At 35.4% G+C, this 13,714-nt stretch overlaps 1 protein-coding gene across 12 annotated transcripts in view; it reads right to left on the bottom strand.

The window, feature by feature from the left end:
* Window positions 1-215: 215 nt before the first annotated feature.
* The window catches only part of MFN1 (mitofusin 1), a 45,875-nt gene continuing 32,376 nt past the window's right edge, over window positions 216-13,714 (bottom strand). For 8 of the 12 annotated variants that reach the window (XM_004478972.5, XM_071214636.1, XM_071214638.1 and 5 more), the window contains 5 exons: window positions 13,369-13,598; window positions 11,503-11,655; window positions 10,565-10,761; window positions 8,402-8,536; window positions 216-2,378 (listed from right to left, as the gene is read on the bottom strand). In XM_004478972.5, coding sequence (XP_004479029.1) covers window positions 2,297-2,378; window positions 8,402-8,536; window positions 10,565-10,761; window positions 11,503-11,655; window positions 13,369-13,598 — 797 coding nt within the window. In that variant the 3' untranslated portion in view covers window positions 216-2,296. The remainder of the gene's footprint in view (window positions 2,379-8,401; window positions 8,537-10,564; window positions 10,762-11,502; window positions 11,656-13,368; window positions 13,599-13,714) is intronic. The other 4 variants (XM_023584787.3, XM_058295374.2, XM_058295372.2 and 1 more) reach the window with 1 other exon arrangement.

The following is a 13,714-nucleotide window of genomic DNA, read 5'->3' as shown; positions in this document are numbered from 1 at the left end:
ACTAACGTTGGGAAACCTCTCAAAATATGTTTCCATCATGGTGGTCTATGACCACTAAGAACTGGTGTGTAACTTTTTCTTACACTTGCAACACTTGGTCAGTTGTATTGAACAATGGTTAAGGCAATTATAAAAGGAGCCAGTTTATATGCCTATGGTAAAAATGTTTACGAAAGATTTAAACTCAATAACAGTATAAATGCTACATTTATCAATTAGGAGGCAAACAAGTTTTTATTTTCCCCTTGTGAGCTTGCATACTCATAAAAAATTTTGGTTTTGTAGAAAGTTTAAGGTTATACAAAGTTTATAAATAATCCTGCAAACATACAAAGAAAAGCATACTATGTGCAATAACTTCAAACTACATCAGCCATAAATTACATAATTTCTGTGTAAGTCATGGGCTTGGTCTTAGATGCATTTATCTTCAGCCAAAAGGATTGGGTTTCATTATTTTAGTGTTCCATTTCCAACATTCATACAATTTCAACTTGATCATACATAAATTGAAACTAGTGATGGAAAACTTACTACATCAGAACCACTATACCAGAATCTCCTTGGATAGCTTGTTAAACCACAGCTTGCTGGACTCCATTTCTAGTGTTCTGTATTTACAGTAGGTATGGGGTGGGACCTGAGGATCTGCATTTCTTACAAGTTCCCAAGCAATGGTAACCATCCAGGAATCAAACTTCCATAACCACTGTACTGTAGTAATAAGGTAATACTAAACTAGTATGCTGTTTCAAAAATTCAAGTACTTTTATCATATATAAGTTAAGATCTTGAACTTGTAACCTAAATTAGTAGCCAGTCTTAGACATCAGTTTTTCATGTTGTAACCTACTTCTTCTTGGTCTGTTCTGTTTTTTAATCAGAAATCAGCAAAAGTTATAAAAATGAATATATTCACTTAAATTTGAATTCTGCATCCCATTAATTGGATTTGCATAAAATACAATTAGTTTTGCAAGGCTCCCATGGTCTAAATGTGATTATCTCCTTGAAATATCTTGAAAACTATAGTTATACATCTTCTGAAAAGACTGAATAACATTCAGAAGCCTTAAAAGGCACAGAAAAAAGAATATTTTTTAAATGTTTTAAGAGACTGAAATTCTCTCTCCCATGAAAAGAAAGCGAAAGACTATAAATCCAAGAGGATACATGTACTGTGTCCCCTGGGATTGTGAATTTTTAAACAGCTCCTTGGTGACACTGATGTGGTTCTCCAACCACATTTGCATAGCATGGTCCTAGAATGCTTTCATTTTTATAAGTTCACAAAATTTTGTTGGTTTTTTAGTACAGAAGCAGCAATGATGCCTGAACCCCTAAACATCTCACTGAGTAAGAAATACATTAATAATTTTTAACCCAGCCCTGGAGAATTCATGCAATTAAAAGTAAAATCCTCCCCTGGGGAACAGTCTAATATACTAGGCAAAAACCTTATGAAGAACAGCTTTTGTACATTACTACACTCATTAAAAATGCAGACCTTCTGTATCTTTGACTATTTTTAATCACTTAAAACTTTACTCCCAACACTGAGAAAAGCTTTTCTTCCTGGAATCATAGTTGAAGCAAAGCAGAAAATGTTCCTTTAGAAATAACGAAGAAACTATTCAGATCCAGATGCTTTTATAAGTGACTACTTATAATACAAACCTTTATAATGTTTTATAACAGTTTTAATGGGAATAAAAGAGGGAGTAAAAACAGCATATTTATTAGTGGTTTACATACCTGCCATAAGAGCAAAAGTGATTGTAACTTACATAAATAATATACTCAAGAACATTCCACACTCCTCCTGAGTAGTTAGAGCAGTGCAATTGATAAAACAACAACAAAAAAATGACTTCTCATTTAAGTAGGCATCAAAAATTAGTTTTGACAAGATGAAAGGAGCATTCTCTAACTCCTGGATGCCAGGAAGCAGAGTTTTTCAGAATCAAAAATAAAGCCCTAATTAAGAGCTCAAGGCCCCACCCCTCAGGGGTCTCATAGTTGGTTCTGTTGCTTTTAACTAATTCATTATTCTAACATATCAAAGAATTTGACCTTTTCTTTACAGGAAGTTAAAACTAAGGACATCAACACATCATAACATTCTTCAGAAACGCAAACACCCTGAGACAGATCATTACCAGACTCTACACAGGGATTTGCTATGTAGGTACAGTTAGTAGAATTTCATATTTGAAGTCATTTCACAATATTATAACTGTCCCAGTCTTCCAAGTTCTGTTTCCTCCTATGCTTTTCACCAAAGCAATCTCTATTGTTAAGATTCTTCTTCATTGCTTGAATGTAGAAACTGCTTAGTAAAATTCTCCAGCTCATTTTCAAGTTGAACAGCTTTATTTCTAATTTAAAATAAAATAAACAAAACACCAATAATTACTACAAAGATCAAGGAGAAAAAGACATTCCATCTGATCTTTAAAATAAACTCACTAGCCTGCTACTACATTTATCTGAAATAATGGTGATAAACTATTATCAACTCTTTTCAGGGTATAAGTGCAAAGATAGCTTTGCAGTAAACACAGAACCCCAGTGCCCAAGAATGAAAAAACATGCTGTAAGACAAGCACCACCCTAATAGCAAAGCCAGATAATGATATCACTAGGAAAGAATTACAAACCAATATCCCTTATGAACAAAGATGTAAAAATCTGCAACAAAATACTAGCAAACCAAATCCAACAGCGTTTTAAAAGGATTATACACTATGACCAAGTGGGATTTATTCTAGGAATGCCAAGAAATCAATTTTCAAGAAAATCAATGTTATATATACCACATTAACAGATGAAGAGGAAAAACATGATCATCTCTCAGCTGATACAGAAAAAGGCATTTGGCAAAGTCCAGCACCACTTTTCTTGGGGGGAAAACAAAATCAGAAAACTAGGAATAGAAGGAAACTTCAACATGTTAAAGGGCTTATATGAAAAACAAGCAGCTAATGTCATACTCAATGGTGAAAGACGGAAAGCTTTCCCCCTAAAGTCAAGAACACGATAAGGATGCTGCTTTGATCACTGCTATTCAACATTGTACTGGAAGCTGTAGCCAGAACAATTAGGCAAGAAAATGAAATAAAAAGCATTCAAATTGGAAAGAAGTATAAACCATCCCTATTAGCAGAGTACAATCCTATATAGAGAAAGCCCCCAAAAAATCTACAAGAAAGCAATGAGAGCTAATAAATTCAGTGAAAGATCAGTACATAAGCAGCGTTCCTATATATTATTAATGAACAATCTGAAAAGGAAACTTTTAAAATTCCATTTACAACAGCACTAAAAGAATAAAATACATAAGCATAAATTTAACCATGGATATAAAAGATATGCACATGGAAGCTATAAATTACTGCTGATAGAAAATTTTAAAGACCTAAATAAATGGAAAGACATTGTTTCTGTGTTCATGGATCAGAAGCCTTAATATCGTTAAGATGTTAATACTACCCAACTGATTTACAAATTCAATGCAATCCCATTCAAAATTTCAACAGACTGCTTGTAGAATGGAAAAGTTAATCATCATATTCATACAAACTGCAAGGGATGCCTAATAATAGCCAAAGCCATCTTGAAACAGAACAATGTTGGAAAACTCAGACACAGATACTGCAAGAAAAACACTGTGGTGCTGGCAAAAAGAAAGACATATAGACCAATGGAGTAAAATTAACAGGGCAGAAATAAACCCATGTAGCTCTGATTTTTGACAAGGGAGCCAAGACCACTCAATGGGGAAAAAGTTTCTTCATCAAATGGTGCTGGGAAAACTGGATATCCACATTCAAAACAATGATAGTAGACCCCTACCTCACAATAAAAACAAAAATTTAAGAGTGAAAACTCAAACCATAAAACACTTATAAAAAAGCATAGGGGGAAGTGGATTTGGCTCAACTGATAAGAGTGTCCGTCTACCACCTGGGAGGTCCAAGGTTCAAACCCAGGGTTTCCTGACCCATGTGATGAGCTGGCCCACATGCAGTGCTGATGCATGCAAGGAGTGCCACACCACACAAGGGTGTCCCCCCGCATAGGGGAGCCCCACACGCAAGGAGTGTGCCCCATAAGGAGAGCCGCCCCACACGAAAAAGGCACAGCCTGCCCAGGAGTGGCGCTGCACACATGGAGAGCTGATGCACAAGATAACGCAACAAAACAAGATACAGATTCCCAGTGCTGCTGACAAGAGTACAAGTGGACACAGAAGAACACACAGCAAATTGACAGAGAGAGCAGACAACTGGGGGGGGGCGGGGCGGGAAAGGGGAAAGAAAAAAAAAATTTTAATTAAAAAAAAAAAGCATAGGAAATATATTCAGGATTTTGTATTAGGCAACGGACTCGTAAGATTTTACACCAGGGAAGCGGACTTGGCCCAATGGATAGGGCATCTGCCTACCACGTGGGAGGTCCACAGTTCAAACCCTGGGTCCTTGAGCCACATGGAGCTGGCCCATACTCAGTGCTGATGCATGCAAGGAGTGCCATGCCACACAGGGGTGTCCCCCACGTAGGGCAGCCCCACATGCAAGGAGTGTGCCCCTTAAGGAGAGCTGCCCAGTGCGGAAGAAAGGGCAGCCTGCCCAAGAATGGCACCACACACATGGAGAGCTGACACAACAAGATGACACAACAAAAAGAAACACAGATTCCCAGTGCCGCTGATAAGGACAGAAGCAGTCACAGAAGAACACGCAGCAAATGGACATAGAGAGTAGACAACGAGGCAGGGGGGAGGGGAGGCACGGAGGAAATAAATTTAAAAAAAATAGATCTTTAAACAAAAAAAAGATTTTACATCAAAAGCACAAGCATAAAAGAAAAATAATAAACTGGACTCCATCAAAAGAAAGGAAAGAAAGATTTCCAACAGATAGATATATACCAATGATTGTAGCAGAATTATTCACAATAGCTAAAAGGTGAAGCAACCCAAGTGTCCATCCATAAATGGTTAAGTAAAATGTGGCAAGTACATATAATGGAATATTATTCAGCCATAAAAAGGAATGCAGTTCTGACACATGCTATAATAGGGATACATCTTGAAGACATGTTTAAGTGAAATAAACATAACACAAAAGGACAAATATTGTATGATCTCACTGAAGAAATAACTAGATATGCAAATTATTAGAAACAAAGTATATTACAGGTTAGAGTAAGGGAGAAGTGCAGCATGAATGGGAAGTCAATGTTTAAGGAGTGCAGAGTTTCTGTTTAAGATGATAGATAAGTTTTGCTAGTAACTGGTGGTAATGGTAGCACAATACTGTGAATAAACTTACTGAATTATATGCTTGAAAGTGGTTAAAATGAAAAATTTTACAGTGTATATAGGTTACCATAATTTTTAGAAAGTTACATGGATAGTCAGGTCTGGTTAGTACTTGGATGGGAAAAAGTTACAAGGATAAAAGAAAAACTTGAATGAGAATTAAAAGCACAACAGACAGTGGAGTCATATCCTACACGGAAACTGTATCATAAAAGCATTACGTAAGCTCAAAAATCAAATGCAGTCTAGTTACCCTTGAAAATTCTCTTTCAGGTAAGCATAAAATATAGGATAATTTTATATAAGATGGCTCATGTCAAAGGGCCATAGTGTACCAAAAATATTTCTCTCAAACACTAGAATCATACCAGATTGCAGCCAAATGCCCAGAGTAAGAGGTGCACACTGCATGAAAACTGATAAAGAAACACAGATTTGTGTCTCACACTCTCATAGAAGTCTAGGGCACACACACTTTGCACAGGCTTCTTTTTCTTTTTTTTTCTTTTTGCACAGCCTATACGGTTGAGGTCATAAAGCTCAAAGTACGTATGCTATGCTATGAACTCCAATGTACACTTCAGGCAACTCCCCTGAACTAGTAAGTTAAATACTATGTGAAAGACTGTGCATAATCTAGTGACAATGGAGATTCCAAAAATTATGGTTTTTTTTTTTTTTACTTTTTCCTGTTAGAAAAATAATTTAGCAGTTCAAAAAGAATTAGAATTATTCAAGAGAAGTGGATTTGGCTCAATTGATACAGCATTCGCCTACCATATGGGAGGCCCAGGGTTCAAACCCAGGGCCTCCTGACCTGTGTGATAAGTTGGCCCTGCGCAGTGCTGATGCACACAAGGAGTGCCGTGCCATGCAGGGGTGTCCCTCGCGTAGGGGAGCCCCATGCGTAAGCAGTGCACCCCTGCAAGGAGAGCTGCCCCATGCAAAGAAAGCGCAGCCTGCCCAGGAGTGGCACCACACACAGGGAGAGCTGACAAGCAACATGATGCAACAAAACAAGACACAGATTTCCAGTGCCACTGACAAGAATGCAAGTAGACACAGCAAATGGACACAGAGAGCAGAAAATGGGGGGGGAGGTGGGCGGGGAGGTGGAAGGGGAGAGAAATAAATAAAAAATAAATCTTTAAAAAAAGATTATTCAAGTGATTCCTGCCAAAAATTAGAAAGCTAAACTATAAATACCAATATATTTTGTCATTCTTGTATTAGTACAAAAAGATGAAACACTGTTTCAAAAACCTACCCTGGTATAGGTAAGAGAGATGGAAACATAATAGCAGCTATGTACAGCAGGGGAAGCATAGACAAACTGAGAGGTGATGAGTTCTTTTTGTTTTTGTTTATTATTATTACTGGAATAATGACAATCTCTAATAATGACTAAAGTGATAAGTGTACAACTGCGACTATACCAAGTACCACTGATTATACACTTTGGATGGATTTATGCTCTATTAATATGTATCAATAAAATTTGATAAAAAATAAAAACTTACCCAGGTAAAAACAAAACAAAAATTCTAATGGACACAGTTTAACCAAATTTGAAGGGTATATCTGGGATGATCTAACTTAAAATAGGATCAATGTAATACATAAAATTCACTTTGGTGGCGCTGGATGGGTGAGGAGAAGGTAGTAACAGCCAATGATATGCAGTCATCTTTTCAACATTAAACTGAGGTAAAATAACAAAATGACAGCTGATTAAATTAAGACACTATGGCAAGACATGCTACCACAGGTGTTTTAGGTATACATCAAAAATCTGGGAAGCAGGTTTAGCTCAGTTGACTGAGCGCCTGTTTCCCACGTTAAGAGGTACCAGGGGGAAGCAGACTTGGCCCAATGGATAGGGTGTCCACCTACCACATGGGAGGTCCGTGGTTCAAACCTTGGGCCTCCGTGACCCGTGTGGTGCTGGCCCACACGCAGTGGTGATGTGCACAAGGAGTGCCATGCCACGCAGGGGTGTCCCCCACATAGGGGAGCCCCACGCACAAGGAGTGCGCCCCCTAAGGAGAGCCACCCAGTGCAAAAGAAAGTGCAGCCTGCCCAAAAATGGTGCCGCACACATGGAGAGCTGACACAACAAGATGACGCAACAAAAAGAAACACAGATTTCCAGTGCCGCTGATAAGGACAGAAGCGGTCACAGAAGAACACACAGCAAATGCACATAAAGAGCAGCCAACTAGGGGGGAGGGGGGAGGGGGTAAGGGGAGAGAAATAAATAAAAAAATAAATCTTTAAAACAAAAAAAAGGGGTACCAGGTTCAATCTCCTGTACCTCCTAAAAAAATAAAATAAATATATGTCAAAAATCTCAGGTCACAAGGTCAGATCTTGCAAGTTATAAGCACTGGATTCAGAGATGCTTTCACACGGGTAACTGGGTAAGTACGTGTATCATGCAGCCTGGTAAGTAGCAGCAGGGATTAAATGATTCTCCAGAACATGTTGGTGAAAGCTGAACTGCCAAGTATAGACCTCATGGAGACCTTGCCCTTTATCCCCCAAAGCAAAATTGATTTAGACCCCAAAGAATGCATAATAAATCACATTAAATCATATATTCTTATTAGGAAATCCTGTTTAGTTTCGTTTGTCTCCAATTTCATACCCAATGGTCCCCAATAACAGTAGCTATGCATCTCAGATATAGATAGACTAAAGACTCATACACTTAATTACAGAACTTATGCTCTGAAAATGGACTTAGAAAGCTTAACAAAGATTTTTAAGTTTAGATCTATAAAATTTCTTTAAATTCAGATTCTATGTATGAGTTCAGAAAACTGTAATGAAAGAGAACTGTCTTTTGTTTTCCCTTCTTGAAATTAGCTTTTACTGAAATTACAAAATGTATGGAATTAAAAATGGGAAGTTTTAATTTAAGCAGCACAAAAAGAAAACGTTTTAATACAAATTCACAAGGAAAAAAACTAAAACAAAAAAAACAAATTCACTAGGGATTTCACATAATTATATTTCTGTAATGATACCACTAAAATGTTCATGCTACTGAGAAAAAAAACATTCAAATACTACCTTAAGAGTTTTGAATTGTTTTGTATTTTCTCCAACTGATCTATTTCTTTGGATAATCTAACAATTTCTTCTTCCAGATGTCTTTCAGTAATATCAACTTGTTGGCACAGGCGAGCAAAAGTGGTAGCCATCTCTCTTAAATCAGAAAACAATTTTATCAGCAATCATGAATGCCTTTTAATAAGTTTAATTCAAAGCTTATAAAAAAAGGAGATCACGAAGTTTAAAAAAATGTCTAAAACGTAAGGTATCAAAGAACACTAAGAATGGTATGAGGAAGGGTATGGCAGTTGTAAGCTTAATATAGTATCAGCTTAAATTTCATCTGAACTCAAGAGGCATTATTACCTCTGCTATACAGTTGTATGATTAGTTTATAAAAAGGCACAATAAATCTTACTTTTGGCCCCTACCCTATAAAATAAAGAAATTATCAAGAACAGGAAAGAAAAAGATTCCATGAGCTCCTATGACTTAGATAAAAAGACTTTACATCATAGCAAAATTTAACTGTGTTTCTAGAACCAAAGGGTTATATTTACCATTTGGGTACTTATTAATATATTATGTTTATATTTTCACAACTTAACTTACTGATCTGTTCATTTCTCGCTGCAACTGTTTTCCTGTGCATCTTTGCTACAACCCCAATAATAGACAACTGGAACATTTCTCAGTATTCTAATATTTTGGTAAAAATAAATGAATATTTTAGGCAATTATTAGGACTTCCCTCCATTAGATTTTCAGCTCTTTCATTATGAAAGCTGAATTCTTAGCAGTTAGTAATTAGGCTCAAAAGGCATGACAACAGACTCCTAGTTTTATGGCAAATGTAATTTGTTTTTAATTTTCTCAGTCCAGATTTGAAAGCTTAAAGGTAGTTTTTTTTTTAGAACTTGAGAGAATTTTATTACTATAACATAAATAACTGGATCCACTTAGTTTCTGCTTTTATGCATTTTAGCAAATATACACAGAACTCCAAATAATCAAGGCACAGTATTCCGTGTTTGTATGCTACTGAGTGAAATTACAAGTTCTCTGAGCTCAAGATAATTGCAGGTTAATGGAAGAAATGATATACATAATTATAGTACAAAGTAAAAAGTGATAAGTAATATAAAAAGACAGTGTTCTTGTAATGTTAGACTATAGAAGTTACTTAAATTATGAAGGACAGTGAATTTCCTGAAGGAGATATAGTGTATGAGTTTTGAACACACAGAATAGGATGATCGAGGCAGAGAAAACAACCCAATCCAAAGGCAAAGAGGTTAGGAAAAAGGAGACATGTTCAAGAACAGGAAAATATTTCAGCGTGGCAACTGTGCCTAAAAAGGGAGGTACAAATGAGTATAAATCTAGAATTGGGAAAGGGCATTGTATGTGTAGGGATTGGGGTTTGGAGAATAAGGAATCCTGTGAGTGATACTCTTAATTCTAGAACAAATAATTCAGTGGTGGTGTATTTGTATGGAATGGTTTAGACTAAGGAGACAGAAAGGCAAGGAGATTAAATAAACTGTTTCAGACACAAGATCAGAGCCTAAACTAAAATAGAACTGCAGAAAATGAAAACAAGGAGGCCACAAATTTGAGACTACAAATTGTTTGAGGCCACAAATTGTTCATTAATTTAAATATTTAAGTTCCTATTTTATATGACATTTTAGGAAGATCCTTTTTGCTAATTAAGGTACCTGGACCTCCAAAAGAAATCAGCTGAGAACACACAGGTAAAAACAAAGTTAATGTAGCTTTCCATTCATGTGATCATCAAATTTTTATTAATTGCCCCACCATATGACAGTAACTATACCGAGGTCTATGGGAAATAAAGCACAAACATAAATTTAGGTCTGCTAAAAACTGTCTTTTGACAGCCCCCCAGGAGTTCTTGGGAAGTTCTACCCACCAATATGTACATGTTTAAATCTAACCTATCTGGAGGATGAAAAAAAGGGGAGCAATGATTAGGAGAGTAGGAGGGTAGAAGTGATATTTCTGAGCTTTCGAATCCTTCTATTTACTGTGGTGGGGGTTATAAAAATCTGGTCATTTGGGGATAATTCTTTGAGCTATACACTTACGTGTGCCTATTCTGCATACGTATTTTAAGAAAACCTTTTTTTTAAACAAAAGATGCATCTTTCAACTTACTGTTGTACTTGATGACTGCAGTTAGCACTTGTGAAGCTAACAATCATCTGCAGTTTTTCAGTTGCATAGTTCACAAATTGCTGTTTAAAGGCTCTCTCCTTAGCACGGGTAGTCCAGGACAGTCTTTCATAAAGATACAAAGCTCCATACATACTTAAAGAAACAGATATGAGTTTCCATCCTACAGTTTTCCAAATCTGTAAGATAAGGCCAAAACTTACTTTGAGAAGGAAGAACACCACTTCAGAGAAGATACCAAAAGGCATTTTTAGAGAACTCATTATTTTAGAAAACAGATCCTCAAGTTACATTCATTTCCTAAAAATGTGTATTTCTTCTCCATGAGAAAATCTGAAGTGACTGGAAATCAATCAGTCTGAAAAGGGACCAGCACCTAAATATTAGAACAGGAACTTTTATAACCTGCCAGACATTTGGTAGATCAATTCAATCTATCTGAAATGAGTTAAGAGGAATGTTATGCCTTTTTTTAGGTCAAAAGATTCAAAACCAAAAAAGTAAATCTATGCTGTTAATGATATGCACTGTTCATTTAACATTTAAGAACTACTACTAAGAAATAATACTCAATACTTCAAAACTTCAAAGCATTACTTCATAACATGACTGACAAATATGTCAAGAAATTGATTTGTGTGCTGTGATGTGAAAAGTTAGCAGCATTGTTTTAAGGACTAACTAGTTGGTGGTGTTTCTTTCCTAAGGTTAGTAGATATACATATACATATTTTTAAATTTAAGATTACACTCATAAAACTCTTTGAATTTCACTACTTTTAACCTATAAACTGTCAAATCATTTCACAGACTTTGGAAATAAAATTGAATGTGTATGTGTGTATCTTTCTTTTCATGACTTTCCAGATGGCTTTGAGAAAATTTCTATTTTAGCTAAACTGAAAATGCATGTTACTTACCACTCCTCCAACAACAATGATGCCCATAGAAGTTCTAGATGTAAGAGAAGCTAATCCTGTTATTAAGGTAACCATGAGTTCTTCCTGTGATGCATTATCTGGTGTTGCTGGATTGGTAGAAGCAGTGGGAGTAGAAGCTAAAGATCTAGGGAACTGATAAGGTTGGGAAAAAAAGATTATTTCAGTTAATCAGCTATAAATAAAAGTTATTTATAAAATTGACCTTATTTCTTTTAAAGTTATAGTCAATATATAAAAAGAAATAACCCCCAAATAATGAGTTTACCATAAATATGAAGAAATAAAATGTATGAAAATTATCCTATGATAGGAGATCAAGAATAAAAATTTCCATAATATACGTTATGGTCTACCTTTCACAACAGTAAGCTCTTAGCTCTTTTTTTAATTTTTAAATTTTTTTCTTTTGAGCTACACCTGTTCCCCCTTAACTCTTGAAGAATTAAAACTATTTAAACAAACACTCACACCAAAAAACCCCTTTAAAAAAAAAGTTTCCTCAAAATAAAAATATTTTATACTTCAAAAGACATCAATAAAATCTAAAGACAAGCGACAGACTAAAATAAAATATTTGCAAATCATACATCTATAAAGGGCTTATATCCTGTAACTCAGTAATAAAAAGGACCCAATTTTAAAAAAACAGGCAAAAGATTGGAATAGACATATTATCAAGAAAGACACTAAAATGACTAATAAGCACATGAAAACATGTTTAACACTATTATTTACTAGGCAAATGTAAATCAAAATCACAATGAGCAACCACTTCCAACCAACTAGAATGAAAAAAGTGTCAATAAAAAGTGTTGATGAGAATGTCAAGAATGTGGAACTTTCATACACTGTTGGTAGGTATGGAAAATAGTGCAGCCACTTTGAAAAATGATTTGACAGTCTCCTAGAGCTAAACATGAAGCTACCATATGATTCAGAAATTTCACTCCTAGGTATGTACCCAAGAGAAATGAAAACACATCCACATAAAAACTTGAAAATGAATGTTCACAGCATCATTATTCATTATAGCCAAAAAGTAGGAGCAATTCAATGTCCATCAACCAATGTATAGATAAACTAAATGTGGTATATGCATAGAAGGGAATGCTATTTGGCCATTAAAAGGAATGAAGTACCTATACATGTTAAAACATTGATGTACTATGATGATAAACCCTGAAAACATGAAAATTTAAAGACGCTAGTCACAAAATAGCAAATATTGGAGACTGGTGTAGCTCAGTGGTTAAGTGCCTGCTTCACATGTACAAGGTCCCAGGTTCGATCCCTGGTAACCCCTAAAACAAAAAATAAAAAAAACAAAAAAACAACTGAAACACTTATTTATGATTCCATCTATTTCAAATACCCAGAAAGGGCAAATAAATAACAAGAAAAGGCAGATTAGCTGTGGGGTTGGGAATAACAACTGACAGTAAGTAGGTATGACAGATTCTTTGAAGGGTGACAGCAATGTTCTAAAACTGGTTTGTGATGATGGTTTTTCTTACAAAACTCAAAAAATATTGAGCCGATATAAATTCAATAAGGCTTTGCTTTTTAAAAATGATTTTTATTTATTCCAGTTCATTTGAAACCTGAAAAAAGAAACTATTAAGATTTTAAAAAATTAAAAAAACACCTACAACAGTATTGGATGAAAACTTTAGGATTGTCTTTCCCTTACGCGTAGTACACCTTATTGGTATACCTAATTCAGAAACGGCTCTATGAGATACATCTCTCATAAATCCAGTTGTGATAAAGCTAGTTCTATTACGAAAAAAAAACATCAGCAAATTAAAAGAATGATTCTCAGAATGTAGAATGAAAAATACATACCTGAAAGATAGGTTCTGATAATCCTAGAAGGACCCTCTGAGCATTATTAGGGCCCAAGAAACGATGGACCAGGGAAGACCAGCCCAGGGAAAAACGAAATACAATATCTTCTTGAAAATCTGAGCATAACTTGTGGCAATTTAGGTCATAACTGAGATCAAATTTCTTGCAAGGGATCAGTGTGTGTAGTTTATTCTGTATACCAGCTGGAAGTAACGGCTTCAAATTTTCTAGATGAAATAAAAACATGCTATTTATTTTAAGAAACAGTAATAAATGATGTTAAGCCTTCTATAAGATATATAAGGGAAAATAAACCTTTTACCAATGAAAGAAAAAAAAATTG

This window comes from Dasypus novemcinctus, chromosome 4, assembly GCF_030445035.2.
Source record: "Dasypus novemcinctus isolate mDasNov1 chromosome 4, mDasNov1.1.hap2, whole genome shotgun sequence".
NCBI classification, from domain to species: Eukaryota; Metazoa; Chordata; class Mammalia; order Cingulata; family Dasypodidae; genus Dasypus; species Dasypus novemcinctus.
The sequence above is the reverse complement of the archived record's forward strand: the minus strand, read 5'-3'. Positions and strand labels throughout refer to the sequence as shown.